The sequence below is a fragment of the Pyxicephalus adspersus genome, chromosome 6 (assembly GCF_032062135.1).
Source record: "Pyxicephalus adspersus chromosome 6, UCB_Pads_2.0, whole genome shotgun sequence".
NCBI classification, from domain to species: domain Eukaryota; kingdom Metazoa; phylum Chordata; class Amphibia; order Anura; family Pyxicephalidae; genus Pyxicephalus; species Pyxicephalus adspersus.
In genome coordinates, this window is record NC_092863.1 from 85,580,943 (window position 1) to 85,602,363 (window position 21,421).

The 21,421-nt window shown below is 38.6% G+C and overlaps 1 protein-coding gene across 3 annotated transcripts in view; it reads left to right on the top strand.

Annotated features, from left to right (window-relative positions):
* MYO5B (myosin VB) overlaps nt 1-21,421 on the top strand; it is a 138,132-nt gene that overhangs the window by 69,155 nt on the left and 47,556 nt on the right. For all 3 annotated transcript variants that reach the window (XM_072416454.1, XM_072416455.1, XM_072416456.1), the window contains exons 5-10: nt 7,730-7,886; nt 11,861-12,004; nt 15,456-15,537; nt 17,405-17,512; nt 18,907-19,016; nt 20,718-20,983. In XM_072416454.1, the coding sequence (XP_072272555.1) occupies nt 7,730-7,886; nt 11,861-12,004; nt 15,456-15,537; nt 17,405-17,512; nt 18,907-19,016; nt 20,718-20,983 (867 nt within the window). The remainder of the gene's footprint in view (nt 1-7,729; nt 7,887-11,860; nt 12,005-15,455; nt 15,538-17,404; nt 17,513-18,906; nt 19,017-20,717; nt 20,984-21,421) is intronic.

The following is a 21,421-nucleotide window of genomic DNA, read 5'->3' on the forward strand; positions in this document are numbered from 1 at the left end:
TTTCTTCTAGTATGCTGCAACTAAGGGCAAAAAGTGTGAGAAAAGGTTAAAGAAGGCATAAAAATAAAGTATTATAGAAATCCAATATAGGCAATATAAAGGTGGGTGATTTGTGTTGCAAAAATAAAGAGAAATAGTTATGATGGCCTATTTGAAAAGAGTCATGTTTATTATTGTGAATTAATAATCCTCGAACTTTTATTCATAAACTAAGACAAGGGGCCCACCAGTTTCCCATAGATGAGACCTAATATCACCAGCTTTTCACAAATTAGACCCTGGCATCATCATCTGTCCATCAGCAGCTAGGTATCTCCAGCCACTCAAGGTTGAGATCCAGTTGTCACTAGCTTCTTACAGATAGCACCTGGGCATCCAAAGCTTCCCACAGATTGCACCTGGGCATCATCACCCTCTCATAGATGAGACCCTGGCATCACCAGTGTGTCACAGATAAGACCCAGGCATCTCTATCCTCCCACAGATGGTACCTGTCCATCAGCAGCTAGGTATCTCCAGCCACTCAAGGGCCACAGCTTCCTACAGATAGGGCCTAGGCATCAAAAGCTTCTCACAGATGGCACCTGCACATCACCAGCCCCTCATAGATGAAACCCTGGCATCACGAGTGTCTTACAGATAAGACCAGGGAATCTTCATCCTCTCACGGATGAGATCTGTCCATTAGCAGCTGGGCCTCTCCGAGCCACTCAGTGGTGAGACCCAGTTATCACCAGCTTCTTACAGATATTCCCAGGCATCAAAAGCTTCCCACATATGGCACCTGGGCATCAAGATCATTAGCTTTTCACAAACAGGGCCAGGCAGAGGCAGAAGAGTCACCTGCTTTTGGCACAGTACTGGTGGGACTCCTTCTGGCTCTGCATCACCCAGCTATATCCTACACTTAACATGAACGAGCTGTCAAAATGACAGTTCAGTTTTGTAGATTACAAAGCAGGGAAGAAATACTTACTGTCTAATCAGCACCACTTTACAATAAGTTCCTTTGGCTTTTTAAAAAAAGTTTGTAGCACCGACTTTAAGAACTCAGGAGTGTGCAGCTCTGCCTTGTCTTGAATGTCAAAGAACCTTGTCCTAGCACTTTTCATACATACCACTTAGTCCTCCTCCTGGGACCTTGCTTGTTTTTTGCACATGAGACCTCCAAATCTCAGCCTCTCACTGATGAGGTGTGAGCCTTTCCCGCCCTTCACAGATTAGGTGTTGGCCTCTCTGGTCTCCTACAGAATAAATTCATGCCTCTAAACTGATTTAACACCAAGAGCACATACATCTAGAATGTTTTACCTCCAGTTGAATGCAGTTTACCATTGTCACGTCAAAAGTACACTCCAGTAAAATGATATCTAATATGGAAGTCCTGAATCCTTCCAGCTCTGTATGCAAAAAGCTAACTCCAAAAGCAAAGCTTTGCCATACCCTCGAAGCAATGCACTATATCTCTCTGACTGTTGGAAAGGTGCCCAGTTTTCGGAGGGAGTTGTTGCAGAAAGTTCAGGTACTGAATGGCACAGGGCTGCCAGCTTTTGGCTCAGATACTTTTGGCACCAGTAAGAGAATCTAAGATTTTACAGGTTAAATATCTTTTTTTTCCTGGAGATTGCCATATAATGCATCTCAAATCACTATAGGGGTTTTATTGCTGCCTGTTACCCCATTAAGGCGATTCACTCACCACTGTCACCAGGACTGAATGTAATGGTGATCAAAATGAACTCAAAGTAATGAAAACATGTTGTATACACTAAACCATTAAGTATTCATGTGTAAAATTGGTATTTGCTTAACAAACATTTGCAAAGTTTTAATAACATGTAACAAATGCCTGTTCTTTCTGCCTTTGTGAATGAGGCATAACTGTGTTGTGAACTTCAAAAATGCTCAAAGAGAGATAAAAGAGGGTTTGCATTGAAGTCATTTTACTGCTTGTACGGAATATGTAAATATGTGTGTATGATCTTGGCACAAAATGACTTTAAAGGATAAATGATAAAAGAGCAAAAATAGCAGCAGGGAAAATGGACTAAGGACATGTGACAACTGGGGGGTTTCTTTAGTTTAGAATACACAGATAGTGAGGCCTGCAGCTTTCAAAAATAAGTGTAGGTCCGGCATGACAGGGTACACAGCTAGGAGCCCAGGAAAAGTAAGGGTTAAATAATTGAGGAATGGAAAGGGGATTGGTTAGGAGTTAGGTGGGTGGGCAGTTGGGAAGTGTTAAGAGGGGAAGAATCGGAAGTGGGAGCCCTCTTTGTAGGAAGAAAAAGTTTCATGCCAAACTTTCCTTTTGAAGGTGATAAGAGGTGGGGTATTGGCAATTGGCGGTTGGGGTCTAAGAAGGCATGGGTCATGTGGGAAAAATGGATAACGTTGGTATGGGGATTCTCTTATGGTGGAATTCCCCTGTAATTTAAATATGGTAGTGGCCCCTGAGGCGGTGCTGGGTGGCTAGGGGCTTGGTGTTTGAAAGAAGTTGAACTGGTGGTGGTATGGACCTTGCTTTATCGGACCTGCAGCCTGGTTGATGGAGTTAGTAACTGGACGTTATTATGGTTATGCAGAAAACGAGTTAAGGTTGAATTCTGGGAATTTGCATAACGTTAATAATGTTAACACTGTTAAGTTATTTCTTGTTATTTATTATTCTTGCAGTTAATTGGTTAATGTGAATATTTAATTGTTATTTAAAAAAAGTGTTATGTAATAAACGGCTGCTTGTCAGCCAATTTAAGTCCAACATTTGGTGTCAGTGTATTATTGGGAGTTAAGAGTAAGAGTTGGTTGGCAAATGGGGGAGGGAGAGGGTTTGGGGTTTTGGGTTGGAAAAGGTTAAAGGTGCAGGGCGAAGAGAGCCTGGGTTACCTTGGTCAAGCAAAAAGGAGCCCCTATATACCAGCCTTAAATATACTTTAAGCATTGAGGTCACAGTAAGGGCCAGGTTAAGGTTAGGAGGTCAGGAACTGGGAAAAACTAGCAAAGCTTTGGTATTAGTGACAAAAGTTATTAAACTAATCAGGACCCTTACCTGCCCAAAACAACTCCACATCAACTGGATTCATTAAAATAATATAGAAACAAAACAGGTCAACATCAGTGAGAATATTTAAAATATTAAAGGAATAAAATAAGTCAATATCAGGAGGATTTAATATAATGACGTGGAATCATGGTGGCATTGCTGGATTTTAAGAGAACAAGGATTGAAGAGTCCTAAAAGGTCTAATAATATCACCCAGCATATTCACATTTATCCTTCTGGTCCACAGATTAATGGCTCACTAATGAAGCAATCACATAGATTAGTAAACGTCTGTTGAAGGGCTGTCAGGTGGAATAATTATATCAATTTGGTCTGGGTTTAATTGTAGATTCTGATGATATTACTTTGCAACAAATGTCAACACAGTCATTGGGGTGGAATCTTTAGCATTTAGAAAAACTATGGACAAAATCAAAGGTAGTCTCTTCATACATTAAGATGAACGTCTTTCCTTTTTTGAGTCCACCCATGACATAAATGTATTACCTGTTGCTCGCGTCACTAGATCTCTTTTTCTCTTTCACAACACTATTCAGGCTCTCCTTTTGTTTGGGAAGTAAGTTTGGGAATAATCCTCCTTCTTCACAAGGTGTAGGGTCCCCACATCAAAAAATATTATGATCAAAGAAAATAGCTACTAAAAATGATAAAAAAAAGTGGAAGAGGTTGGAGGTTGGATTATGATTGTAGATAGGAGCTACACGATACAAGAAAGAATACAGGAAGCAGGCAGAGCAGTAATACAAACTTGTAGAAACTAAGACCTGATAAGTGTTCTTCAGCTTTTTACGTTGTGCAGCCATACTACACAACAGAAATGGGTAAATGGTGTGTGCGATATTTGGACATTTATAGGTTGTAAGACTATTTGTAAATGTTTACCTGTTTCTGAGAATTCTGTCTAGAACCAAAGCCAAAACTTCTGACCTACATTTTTTTTCCAGGTTTGTTACTCAAGGTAGTAAAGGATTTGGTTAGCATGACATGTTTAATAAGAGAGCCTATATTGCAAGCCTAGATACTTATGAAAGGCAAGTTTCCATTAAAGCATCCTATGAACAGTCACAAGGTGCTATAAGACTCCCTGTACTGCAAACTATTGGTTACCTACAAGCCGACACTTGTGTGGTGATGTAATTGTTTGCAACATGTCCATGGTCTCGTAACACTGACTCTGATCCCTTGTGCTTCTTGTTTTTCTCTGAGTCATTCTGGTGAGTGGAACAGTTATATTGGATTCCCAAAAGGAAGGCTAAAGGTTTTACCACTGACTCTGCAACATATGGAGGAGTGTATGATAAGGCAATATAGATACTCTACGTTTCATCAGTGATGTGTCAGTGATACGTGTTGTAATTACAGCATTTAATCAGATTGTGTCCGGAGTTTTAAGGTGATTTATGAGATTAGAGAATTAATGGGTTCTCTTTATTAGTATGTTAAATTTAAACGTGAATGTTCTGGCATGTGTTCCCGCCCAAACTGTTCATTAATAATCTAATATTGTGATGTCCTTTATGATTTTAAAAGGTTCCGTTCAGGAAAAATGTAAATTTTTTTTTTAAGTGAACCTGCTTTTGGTGTTGCTGGACAAAGCAACAAATATATTCTGAAGCCAAATCCTGCACCTTCTGATACTTGATGCCCCTGTGCTCCCCCGAGAAACTCTAAAGGAAATTCTAGTCAGGGCTTACATAGGACTCTTATCTGTCATGTTGGTAATTGGGGACCAAAGGAAAGATAAGTGGCTGAACTTCAGATAAACCTTCTTGTACACCCCAAGGAATATTTTGTTGGAAAACTTATTTTTGACAAAACTAACAGTTCTTGACTTGCTTGCTATTTCATTTATTTTACAAAATATTTAATAATTCTTCCCCATCTTTTTATAATCTAAACAGCAAGTCTACAGGTTGCACAGACTCAATGCAATCATTGTATGGAATCTTTAGAATCAGTACTTATCTTCCTTGAGTTCACTTGTTTACCAAATTTGCTGCAAATTTTCCCAAAAATACTGAGTAAAGGGGAGCATATCATACTCACTCTGCTCTGTCCCATGTTGTGGTGCAGTGGTGTCAAACTCTGGGCCGTGGGCCAAATCTGGCCTGCAACGTCTTTTTTTTCCCCCCGAAAGGAATCCTAAATATGAATTGCAGCTGGCCTGCTGCTGCATTTAAATAGCGCCGCTACTACAATTCCTGGCATCACTCCTGTCTATAGACCAGCGTCCCCTCTGCATATGTGTGGCTCCACATTGGACTGTTTTATAGACGCAAGTAATTCCGGGAGTTGTAGTAGCGGTATCACTCGCGTCTATACACCAGCGGCCTCTCTGCCTATGCGTGGCCCCGCATTAGACTGTTTTCTTGACGTGGGGAATTGTAGTAGCAGTGCTATATCAGTTTCAAGTTTGGCCTGTGACTTTGTCTAAGTTTTTAATTTTGGCCTACTGTGTATTTGAGTTTGACACCCCTGTTGTAGAGCTTGGTGCTTGAAATGCCAATATGTGGGGAGGAGGAATAGGTACAAAGCCTTGACAAACTTTTAACTTGATCAGCAAATAAAAAAAATGATATGGGAATATTAGAGGGGGCTTTAGTCCAATCATACCTGAGACTGGGGAAGAAGGGGGTGAGAAATATTAATTAATGTAGTGATGGAATACATATAATACCCTGTTTCCCCTATGATAAGGCACTGTCTTATATTTTTTGAAATGCCAAAATATGCCCTAGGTCTTATTTTCAGGGGGATGTCTTATTTTTCCATGAAGAAGACTACAGTACACATTTATTGTTGAAAATCACTCATGTGCCATTGATTGTCCCCTTTCTGATCACTCATGTGCCATTGATTGTCCCCTTTCTGATCACTCATGTGCCATTGATTGTCCCCTTTCTGATCACTACCGTATGTGCCATTGATTGTCCCCTTTCTGATCACTCTGTGCCATTGATTGTCCCCTTTCTGATCACTCATGTGTCATTGATTGTCCCCTTTCTGATTACTACCGTATGTGCCATTGATTGTCCCCTTCTGATCACTGACTCACTTTTTTTTGGCTTCTACGGCCGGGTAACAGACTCTGTTAGGGATCAGCAGCTTGCTTGTCCTTTGAAGTTACTTTCAGTTTCACTCTGCACTGCAGCCAGCATCAAGGAGTCACACAGAGGCACACAGTATCAGGTATCGGAGGATGTCTTATTTGCAGGGGGTGCTTTATTTTAATTGTTTGAGCAAAAATCGGGGGGTGGCTTATTTGATGGGGATGCCTTATCATCGGGGAAACACGGTAGGCAAATAAAGCTTCTCCTATTATGACTGCTTTAGGTGTACGATTACAATCTATACTGAATAAGATGTAACCTTGCAAAAGATTTAAATGTCTGTAACAAATTTCCCGTTAGGGAGAAAATAATGACAACGCCTGTTATTGTTTAATGTGTCTTGTTAATGTTTTCCTAGTAAGTTTGCTGATATGTCATGTGTAGCCACATGGAATGAGATCTTGGATTTCAGCATTATTAGATATTTTTCAGAGTTATAGTTATATTGAGAATCAGCAGCTTACAAAGTCCTTGTCAGCGGTGTGTGGAGGTCTCATGATACTGCAGCACCATTCCCACGCTGACTATAACAAGGATTTATAGAAAGAAATATAGAAAGGACATTCGTAATGATCCAACCGCTTTTTACTACTGCAGGGCAGTAAGGTGACCGGTCTACAATTGGAAGGAACTATTGGTAAAAATACAGAGCTGACAATGGGCTTACATGCAGCATAGCCTTGTGCTGGATACATCCCGTCCTCATAAATGTATGAAAAGAGTTATTATTAAAAGATCCTGCTGGTGTATCACTTAAATAAAAAATATACCTACCTTAAATGCAAAAATGGGACCTAAAGGGTTTCGAAAAGGTACATTCTCCTTTTCCAATACTAGAGTTCAATCAGTTGTTGGTGTTGTTTAACTGCAGCAGTGTCAGTGACAAAAATTCAGCAACTTACAATATTTGTTTAGGTTTTTCTTGGCATGCCCTTTAAATAAATATCTTGCCCAGGCTATTTTATTATTATTACACATAATTGTAAGGGGCAACACGATGGCTCAGGGGTTAGCACTCCGGCCTTTGCAGTGCTAGGTCCCAGGTTTGAATCCCAGCCAGGACACTATCTGCATGGAGTTTGCCGGGTTTCCTCCGGGTACTCTGGTTTCCTCCCACATCCCAAAAACATGCAGTTAGGTTAATTGGCTTCCCCCTAAAATTGACCTTGGACTACATTCATGACATATGACTATAGTAGGGATATTAGATTGTGAGCTCCTTTGAGGGACAGTTAGTGACATTACTGTGGACTTTGTACAGCGCTGCGTAATATGATGGCACTATTTAAATACTGTGTAATAATAATAATTGGACAAAAATGTAAAATAAATAAATTATCCTCTATCTAATATTGTAATTGTTTCAGACACATGCATTAATAAACACTGACTCTGCCATCCTAATTCTGCAGTGGTATTTAAGGACCATTTAGGCCTCTTGTACCCCTTGGACCTTCACAATCACAGCCATGTGCCTGCCAGCTTTATGTACAACTTGTACTGAATCCTTCAACCCTAACAAATATCTCTAAATATTCCATATTCTGTCTTCCAGAGATGAGAAGAACCAGTCCATCATAGTAAGTGGTGAATCTGGAGCTGGCAAAACAGTGTCTGCAAAATATGCGATGAGATACTTTGCTACAGTTGGCGGGTCTGCCAGTGAAACAAACGTGGAAGAGAAAGTACTGGCATCCAGCCCTATCATGGAGGTAAGACACAGTCAGTATTTAGAGGAACTTCAGTACAAATATTTTATGTTTGTGTTGGTTTAAAAGGAAAAATAATTAGGTCAGTTATAACTGTAGCCTCTGTCTCTTTGCACCCCAATTAATTTGCAGCACATAAAAAGCACATTTAGGAGGACAAAAAAGAGGTAAGAGTGGACAAATTATGCTAATATGTTACATTTTAGCGATTAAAGGGGAACCAAACTCATTGGTGGGTGCTGAGCTGCTGCCATAATCAGCAAGTATGCATAGAATACACCCCAATCATAGCATATATTTACCCATGTGCATCCGCCTTGCAGTGATGACAGGTCCAGGAACCATCATTGCCCCATCAGAGGAAGGCACCATCTTCACTGCCGGCTCACCAGTGGACTTCCTAGAGGACAGCAATCCTCTTCCGCCATTAGAAAGCCAAAGCGGCACCGCCGCACATAGAGCCAAGCTCTGCACTACACAGCACATGCATCGTAAAGATTAGCACTCATTGATTTCAATGTATTCACATCAATGGACAGAGGGCCAAAAGCAAAGAATGCAAAGTATTGAAGGTCTTGAAATTGTTCCACTGCCTTGATAGCAATGATGGTTTTTACAGTAAACTTAAAGCTATCTTTTAAATTCAGCAAAATATAAACTGTGCAGCTTGTACTTTATTATCTGTCTGTAGCTTTAGCCAAAGCTGCCCTAATGCAAATAATTGCCATCCCCACATGCAGGTTTATGGATTTCTGCTTCTATTTGTAGCCACTTCCATTGTTGCTATGTAGGTTGTATTGTAAAGTTTGTGATATTAATCTATTGTTGTGCTGGACACTATGTTGTTCAGGCTATTGAGTGCTATGCTTAACTTGGAACTGCTCCTTCATTGAAAGAAAAAGTAGTTGAAGCCCCATTTTCCATAACCTTAAATTGCCTTTCCTTTTTTCAATATTGTTTTCTTTACAGGAATGAGGATTTATTTGTGCAATGTAAATGCCAAGCCACATAGTGTGCAAAATTTGATATAACTGCAAACTGCAGAGAAACACCTGAAATCTATTATTTTATATTATAATATATAATATAATATATAATATATATTATAATTCCAGAGTTCAGCTGTAGCAAGAACTAAAATGGTCTTTGCCATAAATTGACCAATTGTACACATGTAATTGAACATTCTAGTTTAAGAATTAACTTCTTACAGACGGCCTCTGATCGACCTGTAATGACTGATTAGCATCAATGCACACAAATGATGCCGGGGTTCTATAGACAATTATAGCTCAGTGCTCTGACCTGTCATTATGTCACACACCAGATATCAGCTGAACACATACAATTATTGTTTCACCAGACATTTTACCCAGGAAGAATTGACTCTTGTGTTCTCTTTAATCGCAGGAGAAAATAAAAACAAAATGTTTGAGTATACAGATTCATGTTGCCAAGAGTGAGAATTACCCCTAGTATATGAATCACAGGGGGTGGGGGATGATATTCTCTTGTAAATTGCAAAGATTTCAAAGTATTATTGCAATGTTCAACCTAATACTGGTCTCTAAATTTCCCATACCCCCCCCCCCCTCCCCACAAACACAAACACAGACACACACATACACATACCCTTTTCCCTCTAACTATTTACAAATTAAAGTATTTTGAACTTTTGAGTTGGTTATGATGGGTCACTAGGTTTCAAATAATCTTTTGTGCATTATTGTTGGCCACCAGTAGATGACACTGTGACTTTATATAACATGTGTAACAAACTCTAACCTCTCAAACCGCAACAGTTTGTTTTACTCCGTACACGAGGACACAGTGCCATCTACTTGTATGCCCTGAGGATAAACTTAGACTGTTTTTCTAATGGCATTTTCATGTCAGTTTATTCTCGAGTATATATATTGTAAGTCACCATCACTTTAAATGAACCTAAATAATGAGAGGTATATAACCCTACAGATTAATTAAAATTCAAGAATTTCAAAATCTATATGAGAACAAATGAGGAGTGATGTTTTGTTTGGGTTTGTTAAAAAAAAAATAAAACTGCGTCTACTGTGATTTTAAAACTGAAGCTAAAATACATTCACCATAAAGGCCAACTTTTTCATTTCCATTTGAACAAACATGATATGCATGTAAAACATTTAAAAGAAAAAGGTCACTCTGGGAGTGCGGCATACCTGATGAGTGGCCCTGAATGTATTATCTTTTACTTACTTCCCCTCTTTTATATTAGAATAGGGGAAGTTAGCGATTGGTAACTTAGGCAGCAACTAAGAGACCTAAAGTATACCTATACTTAAAACTGAACTCCGGAGAGAACAAACTGCTGATGCAAAAAAGATTTCTTATCCTAACATTTTCAAACTCTAAATCTTGCTTTCTGTCTCCTCCAACATGTTTGCACAGTACTGTATATACCCGAGTATAAGCCGACTTTTTCAGTACCCAGAATGTGCTGAAAAAGTCACCTTGGGGTTATACTCCAGTCAGGTGCATAGGTCCCTCCAGAAAAGCACCCTGTCTGGCAGCTGCGTCCAGCAGTTTCCGTCCCCTGATGACAATGTCATCAGGTTGCAGCGGAAATACGCTGGCCGCAAAAGCCGGAAAGGAGGCGGGGGTACGCTGGAGTTACGGCGGCCACACACCAAATTTAAAAGTACACAAAACATAAGAAAAACCCTCTTACCTTGTTCCGTTGTCGTCCCCCGGCATCCTGCTGGTCTCTGCAGCTCCTCCAGACACGTCTTCTTTTTTCTGTCTTCAGCCGCCGAATGCAGAGACCATCTCCGGGGTTTCCTGGTGACGTCAGTACATGCATCAGTGGGGGCAGGAGAAGTGCAGGGAAATTCAAGTATTAGATTCAATACAAGCTAGCTGTATTGAGTCCAAGACGAAGAAATCTTTGAATAATATATATATATAATTATATTATTTATATATATTATACATGTACAGTTTTTATTAACTATTAACTATTTTTTAATTTTTTTACCAGATTTTTGTTTTTTTTATTTAAAGTTTATTATTAAACTTATAAAATGTTGGACATGTTTTGAGTTAACGCTTTTTGTGTGTAAATACGGACAGATTTAAAATGCTAGGGGGACTACAGTGCTGCAGGTTGTAAGAATGATGACTGCTCATCACTATCTCTTCTTGAGCAGCACTGATGCTCTTCTTACTGCCCCCCATACAGAAGGCTCTCCCCCCTTCCTTCCACCAGATGACAGCACATGGAAGTGCTAATGTCACAGTTCATTCTTCTGTGTAAAACAGTGCTCATGCTTTACATGGAAAGTGAAAGGTTTGAAGGAAAAGAGAGGATTGATCTAGGAGTTCAGATTCATAGTCAGGCAAATAAAAATATTAATACATAAATGTAAACTGGGCATTCCGTTCAGTTGTACTGCACAACCAGGCACTGCAGCTCATTGCAGCCTTCATTACAGATTGTGTGTGTCTGAACTCTTGGGATATGTGATATGTAGTTCTGGGGAAGTGTCTGTTTCTGTAAGAATTAGAAAAAGTGAACTTACAGAAAGTATTAAAATGTTTTTTAGCTAAAGGAACAAGGTAAAATAAAAATGTAATGTTGGGGCGAGATCTAGATGGGAACTGGACTGGGAGGTTTGGGAATAAATTTGGTTAATTTCTAGACATAGCCTTTAAGCAATATTTCCCCACAGTGAAGGAGCAGAAGAACAATAAAAAGATCACCCATTTTCTTGTGTTCTGATTGGCCTACAATTCTGCCCTGCCGTCTTCCAATGTGAGTGCAGCTGTTCACAGTTTTATAGCAGACATCATTATAGGTTTAGGTACTCACTCATTTTTTATATAAAATTATATATAATTATAAGTATGAATATTTTTTCAATTAATAGATCATTGAGATTATTGTAATTTGTATATCTGCTTGGATTTGATCTTTTAACTACCAATATTTGCTCACCTAGGCCATCGGTAATGCCAAAACAACTCGAAATGATAACAGCAGTCGATTTGGAAAATACATCCAGATTGGATTCGACAAAAGATATCACATCATTGGTGCCAATATGCGGACATACCTGCTGGAGAAGTCACGTGTTGTATTTCAGGTCTGTATGTGTAAGACAGCATATTGATTACTGGAATAGATGGGGGGTTGGAAGACCAACAGTTAACTTTTAAACTGGTTTTAATGGAATCGGCACACTTTATTAAGTCACTGATACAGAAATACATTCATATCCTTACAAAAACTTGACGGGCCACTATACCTTAAATGTGAAGGTATTTTTATTACCACAACTTACTACAGATATCTGTATTGTAATGCTATGCATTTTATGTATCCCAATATATGTTATAAAATGGTCTCTTCTGCACCCATTGCTGACAAATGTACTCTCCAAATAGTTTCACGCTGTCCACTTTATTGTACGTTAAATAACCAATGTATTCTGTATAATAAATAATCCTCAACATTCCGCTCTGTACACTGTGCTGTCTGCTATATACTGTATATACATATGTACGTTTATATTACGTACAGTACATAATAATTATCTCAGTACGTTCTGCTCTTTACACTGTATATACTGTAAATATATCTTTATACTGGTGTCAATCTGTACACAATGCTGGTATATATTCCATCCTGCCCCAGCCTGTACTGTGCTGCACAATATATATTCCACACTTCTATACTCATTCTGTGCTTTACTGCTCCTTCCTATACGTGCTGCATATTATGAATTGACAAAGTACCACTTAGTATGAATGCTGTATGGTATATACTGTATTCTGCAGAGACCTGTTTTGTCCACTGTTCTTTACATAATTGCTCCATATTGCTGTATTCTGTACACTGTGCTATTCCTTTTTCATAATTTGTTTGTTGCCACTGCCGGTTGCTTAGGACTTTTGTTAGTATTTAATATTTACCTAGTATATCCATTTATAGCATTTCTGCTTTATCTTCAAAATTTTGATAAGAAGGAATTGTGCCTGGCCAGAAAGGGGAAATTTATTTTGGCAGCATGCAAAAGGAAAATGGATGAGCACTGAGCAATGAAAGGAAGTGAAATACTATGAAAAATGGCTTTCATTAATATGCCGTAGTGTATAATTTACCATAGATTTATGCAATTTGCACATGTGGCACTTCTAATTTTAGCAGTGTGTTTTCGGTATTTCTTTCTTTTTTTGGAGTGGAGACAATAGCAAAAGTAAAGGAAAATCTTTGTATGTTTGCTTGCCTCCCTATTGTGTAATATCTCCCCCACCCCCTAGATTGTAAGCTCCTCTGGGCAGGGTCTTCCCCTCCTCCGGTGTCACTGTATCTGTCTGTCATTTGCAACCCATATTTAATGTACAGCGCTGCGTAATATTATGGCTCTTTATAAACCCTGTTTTTCAATAATAATATTAGTCTTCAACAGCAACACAGACAGAAATTAAAATGATTTTATTGGTAAATGTCAGTCCCTGTAAACTCCTAATTGCCATGTATCTATTGCAGATTGTATCTAACTTTCTGCTCGCTGAAACAGCTGTCATTGGGACAATTTGTGAGAATTGAAAACCCAACAGGGGTTGTAATCCTCCCACGTTCTCCAATACCAAAAAAATGGCCTTGGCTAGGCACACAATTGAACTGTATTTGTTTTGTATTGCTGAAGTGATGAGACAAGCAGAAGGGATTCAGGCTCAGTCTGACATCTGAAGATTAAAGCAGGTTCCCTAGCGGAGGACAGGTCTTCCATCACTTCCAGCCCCTGCCGCAAGACAGATGAGCTTGTTCACTCCTAGCTTTATGCTGTCTTTATATAAAAAACTAGTTTTGTGAGCCAGGGTTTTGAAATATAGCTTCGAATAAAAATCAGGAGCAGGTTAAAGAGGGCAGAAGCCTAAAACTCTATTTTAGTGTTTGTCGTTGTCTGTGTTGTTGTTGGGGAGATTTTTTTTTTTTTGGCCGAAGTTGTGACTTTTGTAGAACCCAATGCATGATGAATAAATTATGTTCATGTACAGCATTTTTAGCAGCCTTCTGTGTCTTGGTGGGCATCCCTGAGGGTACTCATACTGGGCGTGCCCATACACTATCAGCATGTCAACTTAATAAACTCAGCTTTAAAAGTCATCTTATAGACATGCACACATTCCCCATATTAAAGAAAACTTTCTTTCAATAAAAAATGATAAAATGATTAAGGTCTAATTCTCAGATTCATCAATAGGGGACGTTTTTTAAAGTGTGTCTAAAGCCAGTTTTGCACGTAACATTTGGAGCTTTTTGCTTATCAAGCAGATTGATCTTTTAGATATGAATGAAGGGGCAGTACTGTGGCTCAGAGGTTGGCACTCTGGCCTTTGCTGTGCTAGGTCCCAGGTTCCTAACTCAGCCGAGGCACTATCTGCTTGGAGTTTGCAGGTTCTTACCCTGTTTTTGTGGGTTTCATCAGGGTACTCCAGTTTCCTCCCACATTCCAAAAAATGGAATAGGTTAATTGGCTTCCTCCCAAATTGACCCTAGACCAGGCATGCCCAAAATCCAACCCAGGGGCCAATTGCGGCCCATGTTCAGATTTCTACAGGCGCATGGCCTTTGTCATAAAATCAATAATATGCGGCCCGCCAGCACTGTTGACCTCAGTATAAAATACAAATGTACAAGAAAGCTATTTTATATTTCATTAGAGTTGATCAAGCGCCTTGCAATTATCAGCCCGCTACTCGGCGGGCATAATCGGAAGGACGGGAGTCCTCATGTGTGCACAGGGAATCCCCTACGTCATTATAGTGGGCGTGTTCTGTGTGGGACCTGCTTGGACCACGCCAGGGACTGACATTTACCAATAAAATTATTTTAATTTCTGTCTGTGTTGCTGTTGAAGACTAATATTATTATTGAAAAACAGGGTTTATAAAGAGCCTCATTGTGTTTTGCAGTCACCTTTGAGGGGCAAGCAAAGAGATTTTCTACTTTCTCCTACATTTAAACTCCTTGTTAATAGACATCTACCATGCAGCCACTGAAACTCCCTTCCCAAGTACAAAAATCTCAGTAGAGATAGTAATGTTGAACAAGGCGGCATGGTGGCTCAGGGGTTAGCACTCTTGCCTTTGCAGTGCTAGGTCCCAGGTTCAAATCTTGGCCAGAACACTATCTGCATGGAGTTTGCAGGTTCTCCCCGTGTCTGCTTGGGTTACCTCCCACATCCCAAAAACATGCATTGAGGTAATTGGCTTCCCTCTAAAATTGGCCTTAGACTGTATAAATGACATATAACCACGGTAGGGACATTAGATTGTGAGCTCCTTTGAGAGACAGTTAGTGACACAACTATGGACTTTGTACAGCGCTGCGTAATATGATGACACTATATAAATACTGTGTAATAATAGCAAGGACAAATATTCATTGAGTTTACCTCCAAAGATAAGCAGAATACCACCTTTAAATCCCCCCAGGAAAAAGACATGTCTCATTTACCTCCTTAAACTTTTTTTGCATAAAACATTAGCCTTGTTATCCTTACCGCTTTCCGTTTTTTCATTTTCCAGGCAGAAGACGAGAGGAACTATCACATCTTTTACCAACTGTGCGCCTCCTCTGGGTTACCTGAGTTTGCCGACTTGTCACTAAGTGAGTCATTATTCACACCCCGTCTCTTCCACAGAGATAAACCAGCTGTTAAAAGAAACAGCAACATCGCTAAAATCCATTAGATTGTCATTTTGAATAATGGTACTGACAGATGTGTGTTTAGATGTAATTAAATCAGATTACGCATGATTATCCCATCAATAATTTTTTTGAAAATAAAATTTGAGAGAGAGGGAGTCTTATGAAGCTGGTGATCAGAATTTAGGATTGAGAACCAAGCCCAACCATTTAATTACTTTCTATGTGGATAGGAAGGGAGCTGAAGGGAGAGAGTCTCCAGCCCTTTTCTCTCTCAATCCAAAACTGAAAAAAGTTTGTTTAGAGGTTGGAATCTGTGTATTGTTGTAATACCTGCACATTTCCCTATTTTTTATCAATCTATATATGCTGCAAGTTCAGACGTATACCTGATGACCCTCTATAAGTCCATTAGGTTCTTTTCTTCAATAATAAGTTGACAACCCTGCCTCTGCTGCACGGAAATCCCTAGCAGTGCTATTAGCCCTTCACATTTCTTCCATGCTGGACTATACAACACCTCTCCTTCATCCTATTTCTGTACCATAAAGAGGATGAGTCGAGTAGATAAGCAAGGAAGAACTTGGCAGGGCTGACAACACTGCTTGGAATTTTTCTGCAGCAAAGGCAGCTTTGTCAGCTCATTTCAGTAAGTTAGAAAGCTGAATGGATTTCTGGCAGACCAGTAGGTATATTTTTGAGCCTGCAACATTTTTATACAGAAACATGCTGGATTGCACATGTATTGCAAAGTTGTAATGAATATGATTTTTTTTTACTTTGCCCAGATGCACACATGTTAGAAATCAAGCCAATCAGCAATGTGCCCCATCTTTAGTTTTATAGATATATCCTCCTTGTTACTGTGTGAATTTAATAAAACTTCACGTTTCAGATTTTTCCACCTACTCTCTGCACAAATACAAGTAATATGAGAATAATATGATTAGTTTACTGACATTGAGATCACGTTATTAACAAATTATGAAAACCTGTGTAGGCCCCTATTTTCATACGATACAAATAAATGCTGTCCCTGGTGACCATAAGAAGAAATATAAAGTTCTGGATGAGGGTTTAATTCAATAAAATCAAATCAAATATAACCACAGACTGATCTGGAGAATCTTGGGCACCGAGTGGGTACTGATTCACGCCAACACCTCTCATCAAGTCACATTCCATACCTTATATTTAAAAGAATACTAAGGGCTAGCTCACGTTGGCTGTGTGATTACCACTCCTCATGCCAGGAAATGCTGCACATGGGAAGACGCCACATGTAGCGTCTAACTGAGGCAGCCCCCGATGGAATGAGTTGGGAGCTGTAAAATAAATAGGGGTCACCAGCTGTCAAATATTGATTGGTAAAATTGGTAATTGCCTGGTTTTCTTTGGGCTTAGTACTAGCCTGAAACAAACACATCAGGATCTGCATACCTAGTAGTAGTTAGTTGCATACTACTGTACTTGGTCTTGTAAAGTTAAATACATTTTAAAGCATAACCAAGCCACTTTTTTACCAGACAACTTATTCCAATCATCATGGAATTTGCAAAAGCAGAAGTTGATTGTCCAAGTACAGCATGACAGTAGAAACCAATGTATCTGCATGACTAGGTGCAGAGATGAGGTGGGGAGCAATTGCAAAACTCCAATATAATAAAAAGAAACTAAGACAAGAGAAGTTGTATAGCTGCCAGGCAATACTTATAATTCACTCAAATCATGGGACTTCAGTTGACAGTATGGTTTTATACATTTATACATACATATATATATATATATATATTTTTGATATTCTTACCTTTTTTTTTATTTTTCCTAGCCCAAGCTGAGGATTTTTTCTACACCTCTCAGGGAGGTGAAACATCCATTGAAGGAGTGGATGATGCTGATGACTTTGAAAAAACAAGACAAGCTTTTACACTTCTGGGTAAGTCTGAAAAACAAATGTGGAGGCTGCAACTGATGAAAGCTCCTCCTGATAATATCAGTTGTGTGGCTTTTTTTATGACATTCTGGCTTGCATTTGCATCAATGAACTCCCTTGATCTCCATACACATTTGGGATCAGTAACTCTTGAGGTCTGTGGGTCATTATTGTGGCCAGGTAACCAGTTTTTTCTAACCCTAAAACCAAAGTACCCTGTCATTTTCATAACTGTGAAACAAAGTCATAAACCTGCTTTACTAGACGAAAGTCCAATGAAAATTCCTTCCATAAACTTGAATGTGTGAATCAGATTCATTTGCTGATTTCTGCCTTGGTAGGTCAGTGCATATATATATCAGACAAATAAAAAATGTAAACAGTGCTATCAGTAATTGTTGTGCTGTGTTTGAGTTGCATTCCTGAACTTTCCTAAAACATAAGTGCAGCAAATGACTTCAATGCTTTCAATTATACATAACTTACTAATGATAGAACAGATTGTTGTTGAAATACACAAGTCGGCTTTTCATGACTGCAGGGCAGAACTATTGTGTAAAAAAGCTTTTTATTGTAAAATGGCTGAAGTTCCTAAGTTGATGGTGTGTATGGGAAACAGAATATTGTGCTGTCATATCACACCTCATGAAATGTTCAACATTCAACGCAGCTTCTCTATGGAGCCTTCTGTCTGGGCACTTAATGTGTTTGCAGACGTCAGAACTATAATACACATACCACATCAAGAAACTGTTTCAGACTTCAACAGATTTTGAGAACACTTTCTTTAAAAAATTAACCTAGAGGAAAGCACTAAATGCAAAGATAAATAAAAGATGTGATAACCAACTCAGATAAAATTCTAAAGTTTAGTTTATTTTAAAGCTCTACACATGTGGGAACTCACAAGTTCATTACAATTCCAGATTATCAAAATCCTCCAACATGAGCTGCAAATTATTGGCTCATTGTTGTTTTTTTCATCTTCCCCGTACTGAGCTCTGCTGTAAGAAATTGCAGGAGGGTGATACCAAGTAAAATTCAGATTTTTGCTTGGCCCGAGTAATATGTGAAATGACAAGGGGGTTAAAATCACCGCTCTGAGCACCTGCTCCAGCTTACTTGGTGGAAGGAATAGTGGGGGAGCTCTGAGAGTTTTAAAAAGGTATTATTACTTTTACCCTGAATTGGCAAGTTGACTGGTTCTCTTTTATATCACCCTTCCAGTTCTTGTCTTGTCCATCCACAAAACAACAGGGTCAATCTTATTATTGTAAGATTTGTACATCCCTATGGATCATCATTGTATAATACAACACCAACATTCTGTCTCTGTCTTATTGCAGACTGATGTCACATTACTGATACTATCATTTGTTTTTTTCTGTTTTGTTTAGGTGTAAAAGAGTCTCACCAGATGAGCATATTTAAAATAATTGCTTCAATTCTACATTTGGGGAATGTGCAAATTATTTCTGAGCGTGATGGAGAGTCAAGCAGCTTGGAGGTATGAAATCTAATTTAAAAATAAATGTTTTTGAACCATCTATATTTTTTGGTTTATATGTGTACAGTGCTTATATCTAAAATATATTGATATTAGAATTTTTATAGAGTTTAAATGTATGACAAAAAAATTCCCATAGAACTAATACACTACCTGAAGATAGAGCACACAAACAGTCTGTCTATCATTGAAGTCAGATAAAGCTGTAGAGGAAGGGACAGGGAAGGGATCTGTGATATCACTGGAGACATTTCTTGGCTGTTCCTGCAAGTGAGGGGACACGGGGTCACTCCAAATGCCTAATTCAGGTTCTAAACTTTTCCTATAAATATCCTTTTGGCTGGAGTTTCTTTTTAAGGACCTTAAAGAAAGACCAGCAGTAAGCAGATTATCCATCAAGTCTTCCTGATCAGTCATTTAATGATATAGTTTCTTTAGCGGTGGTTTATTTTAGAATAGAACTAAAATACAGTGTGACAAGGTTTTCACAGCAGAAGCATACAGTAAACAACTTTCAATATATTAATTCACTTTTTACGTTATAAATTACAGCCTATTGATGTCAGTTTGTCAAAGAGCCATTCATAAGGAGAAATACACTACAGCAATACATTTCTCAGCCCTTTTGCCAGCATTATGAAAGTGACATTTAATTGAATTATTAATCTTAGAAATTGCTCTGATTCTGATATAAGGAGCCTCGCCCCGGATGCTTATCTATCACCTTTTTGTACAGGACTCATAAATTAGAGACATGAACATCATCCATTGACAGATGTATATGTACTCTAATAGCTGGATTCCTGATGATTTATTTCACTTTATGAAGCCTCTATTAGGAGGACAGTTTATCATATCATTACTCTTAGCCAGTATCCTGATTGTGATAACAGTGGCCTCCTATGCTTTTGCAATGTGTGTAAGTAAAGCTGCATGAAGTATTCAACAATGGGCACATGTAACAGGATGACAACATTGGAGCACAATTGTCACCCCAACAGGCAGTGCTTGGACAAGGATCTTTATGAAAAAATTACCATAATTTTAAAACTCATCTTCAGAAAAAAATTGTTTATTTAGATGTTTATGTTTAATATATTACATTCCCCATCCACTGCCTTTGATTTAATCATTTTTGCTAATACTAGTCTGATATTTTCTCCCTGTCTGATGGTCCATTTCAGTGCAATCTGAACTTTGGGCAGAAAAAAATTGTCAGGTTATTTCCATTTGTCTTCTTTTACACCCATGAGTGTCCAGTATCTTCCATAGCTCAATGAACATACAATGCACATACACACTCTGTTCTTTGCAGGGCATGTCCATGGACAACCGAAACATGCTAATCATATGTTAGGGAAAATGGGAAATGTAGTCTTATCCTATATAAACAAAAGGCTATGATGTAAGACCCTTTTCATAATATTATCTATTCTTCCTTTGCACAAAAAAACACAGATCTTTGACTTTTTCAGAGAGTCTAAATACAAGCAGTTTCTTATACTCTCTTTTCTTGTCATAGGTGAACTTTTACATGCACATTTATATTTTTTTATATATATAAATATATATATATATACAACAAACCATTAAACTATCTTGTTAAGATTGTTGTATTTATGAAAAAGTTAACATAAATAAGTTTTAATTTTATTGTTTATTTTTTTCAACTTTATAGTTATTCTGTCTGTTTCTTTGTAGAAAGGAGATGAACATCTTAACCACTTTTGCAACTTACTCGGCGTTGAGCACGATCAGATGGAACACTGGCTGTGCCATCGGAAACTGGTCACCACATCAGAGACATATGTGAAGAGCATGTCCATTCATCAAGCCATAAATGCCAAGAATGCCCTGGCCAAGCACGTCTATGCTCAGCTATTTAACTGGATTGTACAACATGTGAACAAAGCTTTACATACGACCAGCAAACAGCACTCTTTTATTGGGGTGCTTGATATATATGGGTAAGACTTTACCCCAGTTTATCTCATTTGTGTACTCGTACCTATCAGAACTGTACTTGTTACATGCTGGATTCAGAGTTCTCAAACAGTACTGGGAGATCCATTGAGTACTGCCAGTATAGCCATCATACTTCTCAGCTGTCTTAGGTGGAAAAGAAAGTTTCAATTTTCATTACAATTACTGGGAAAAAGTCATACCCTATGGTTCATCCCCATCACTTCTATCATTTTGGGGGCCAAAACTAATATCAGAGCTAGCTTTATGCCTTTTATATTGTTAATGTTAGTAATTAAAGGTCATGCCCAAAAGTGCAACCCTTCCCCTTAGAACCCCCAGTAGTATATAACCCAAGTATTTTAGGTAAACAATCTAAATGACTCAAATATTACCTGATTCCTTGGTTAGGTGACAAGCCAGATTCCAAGATTTCTTCTTTC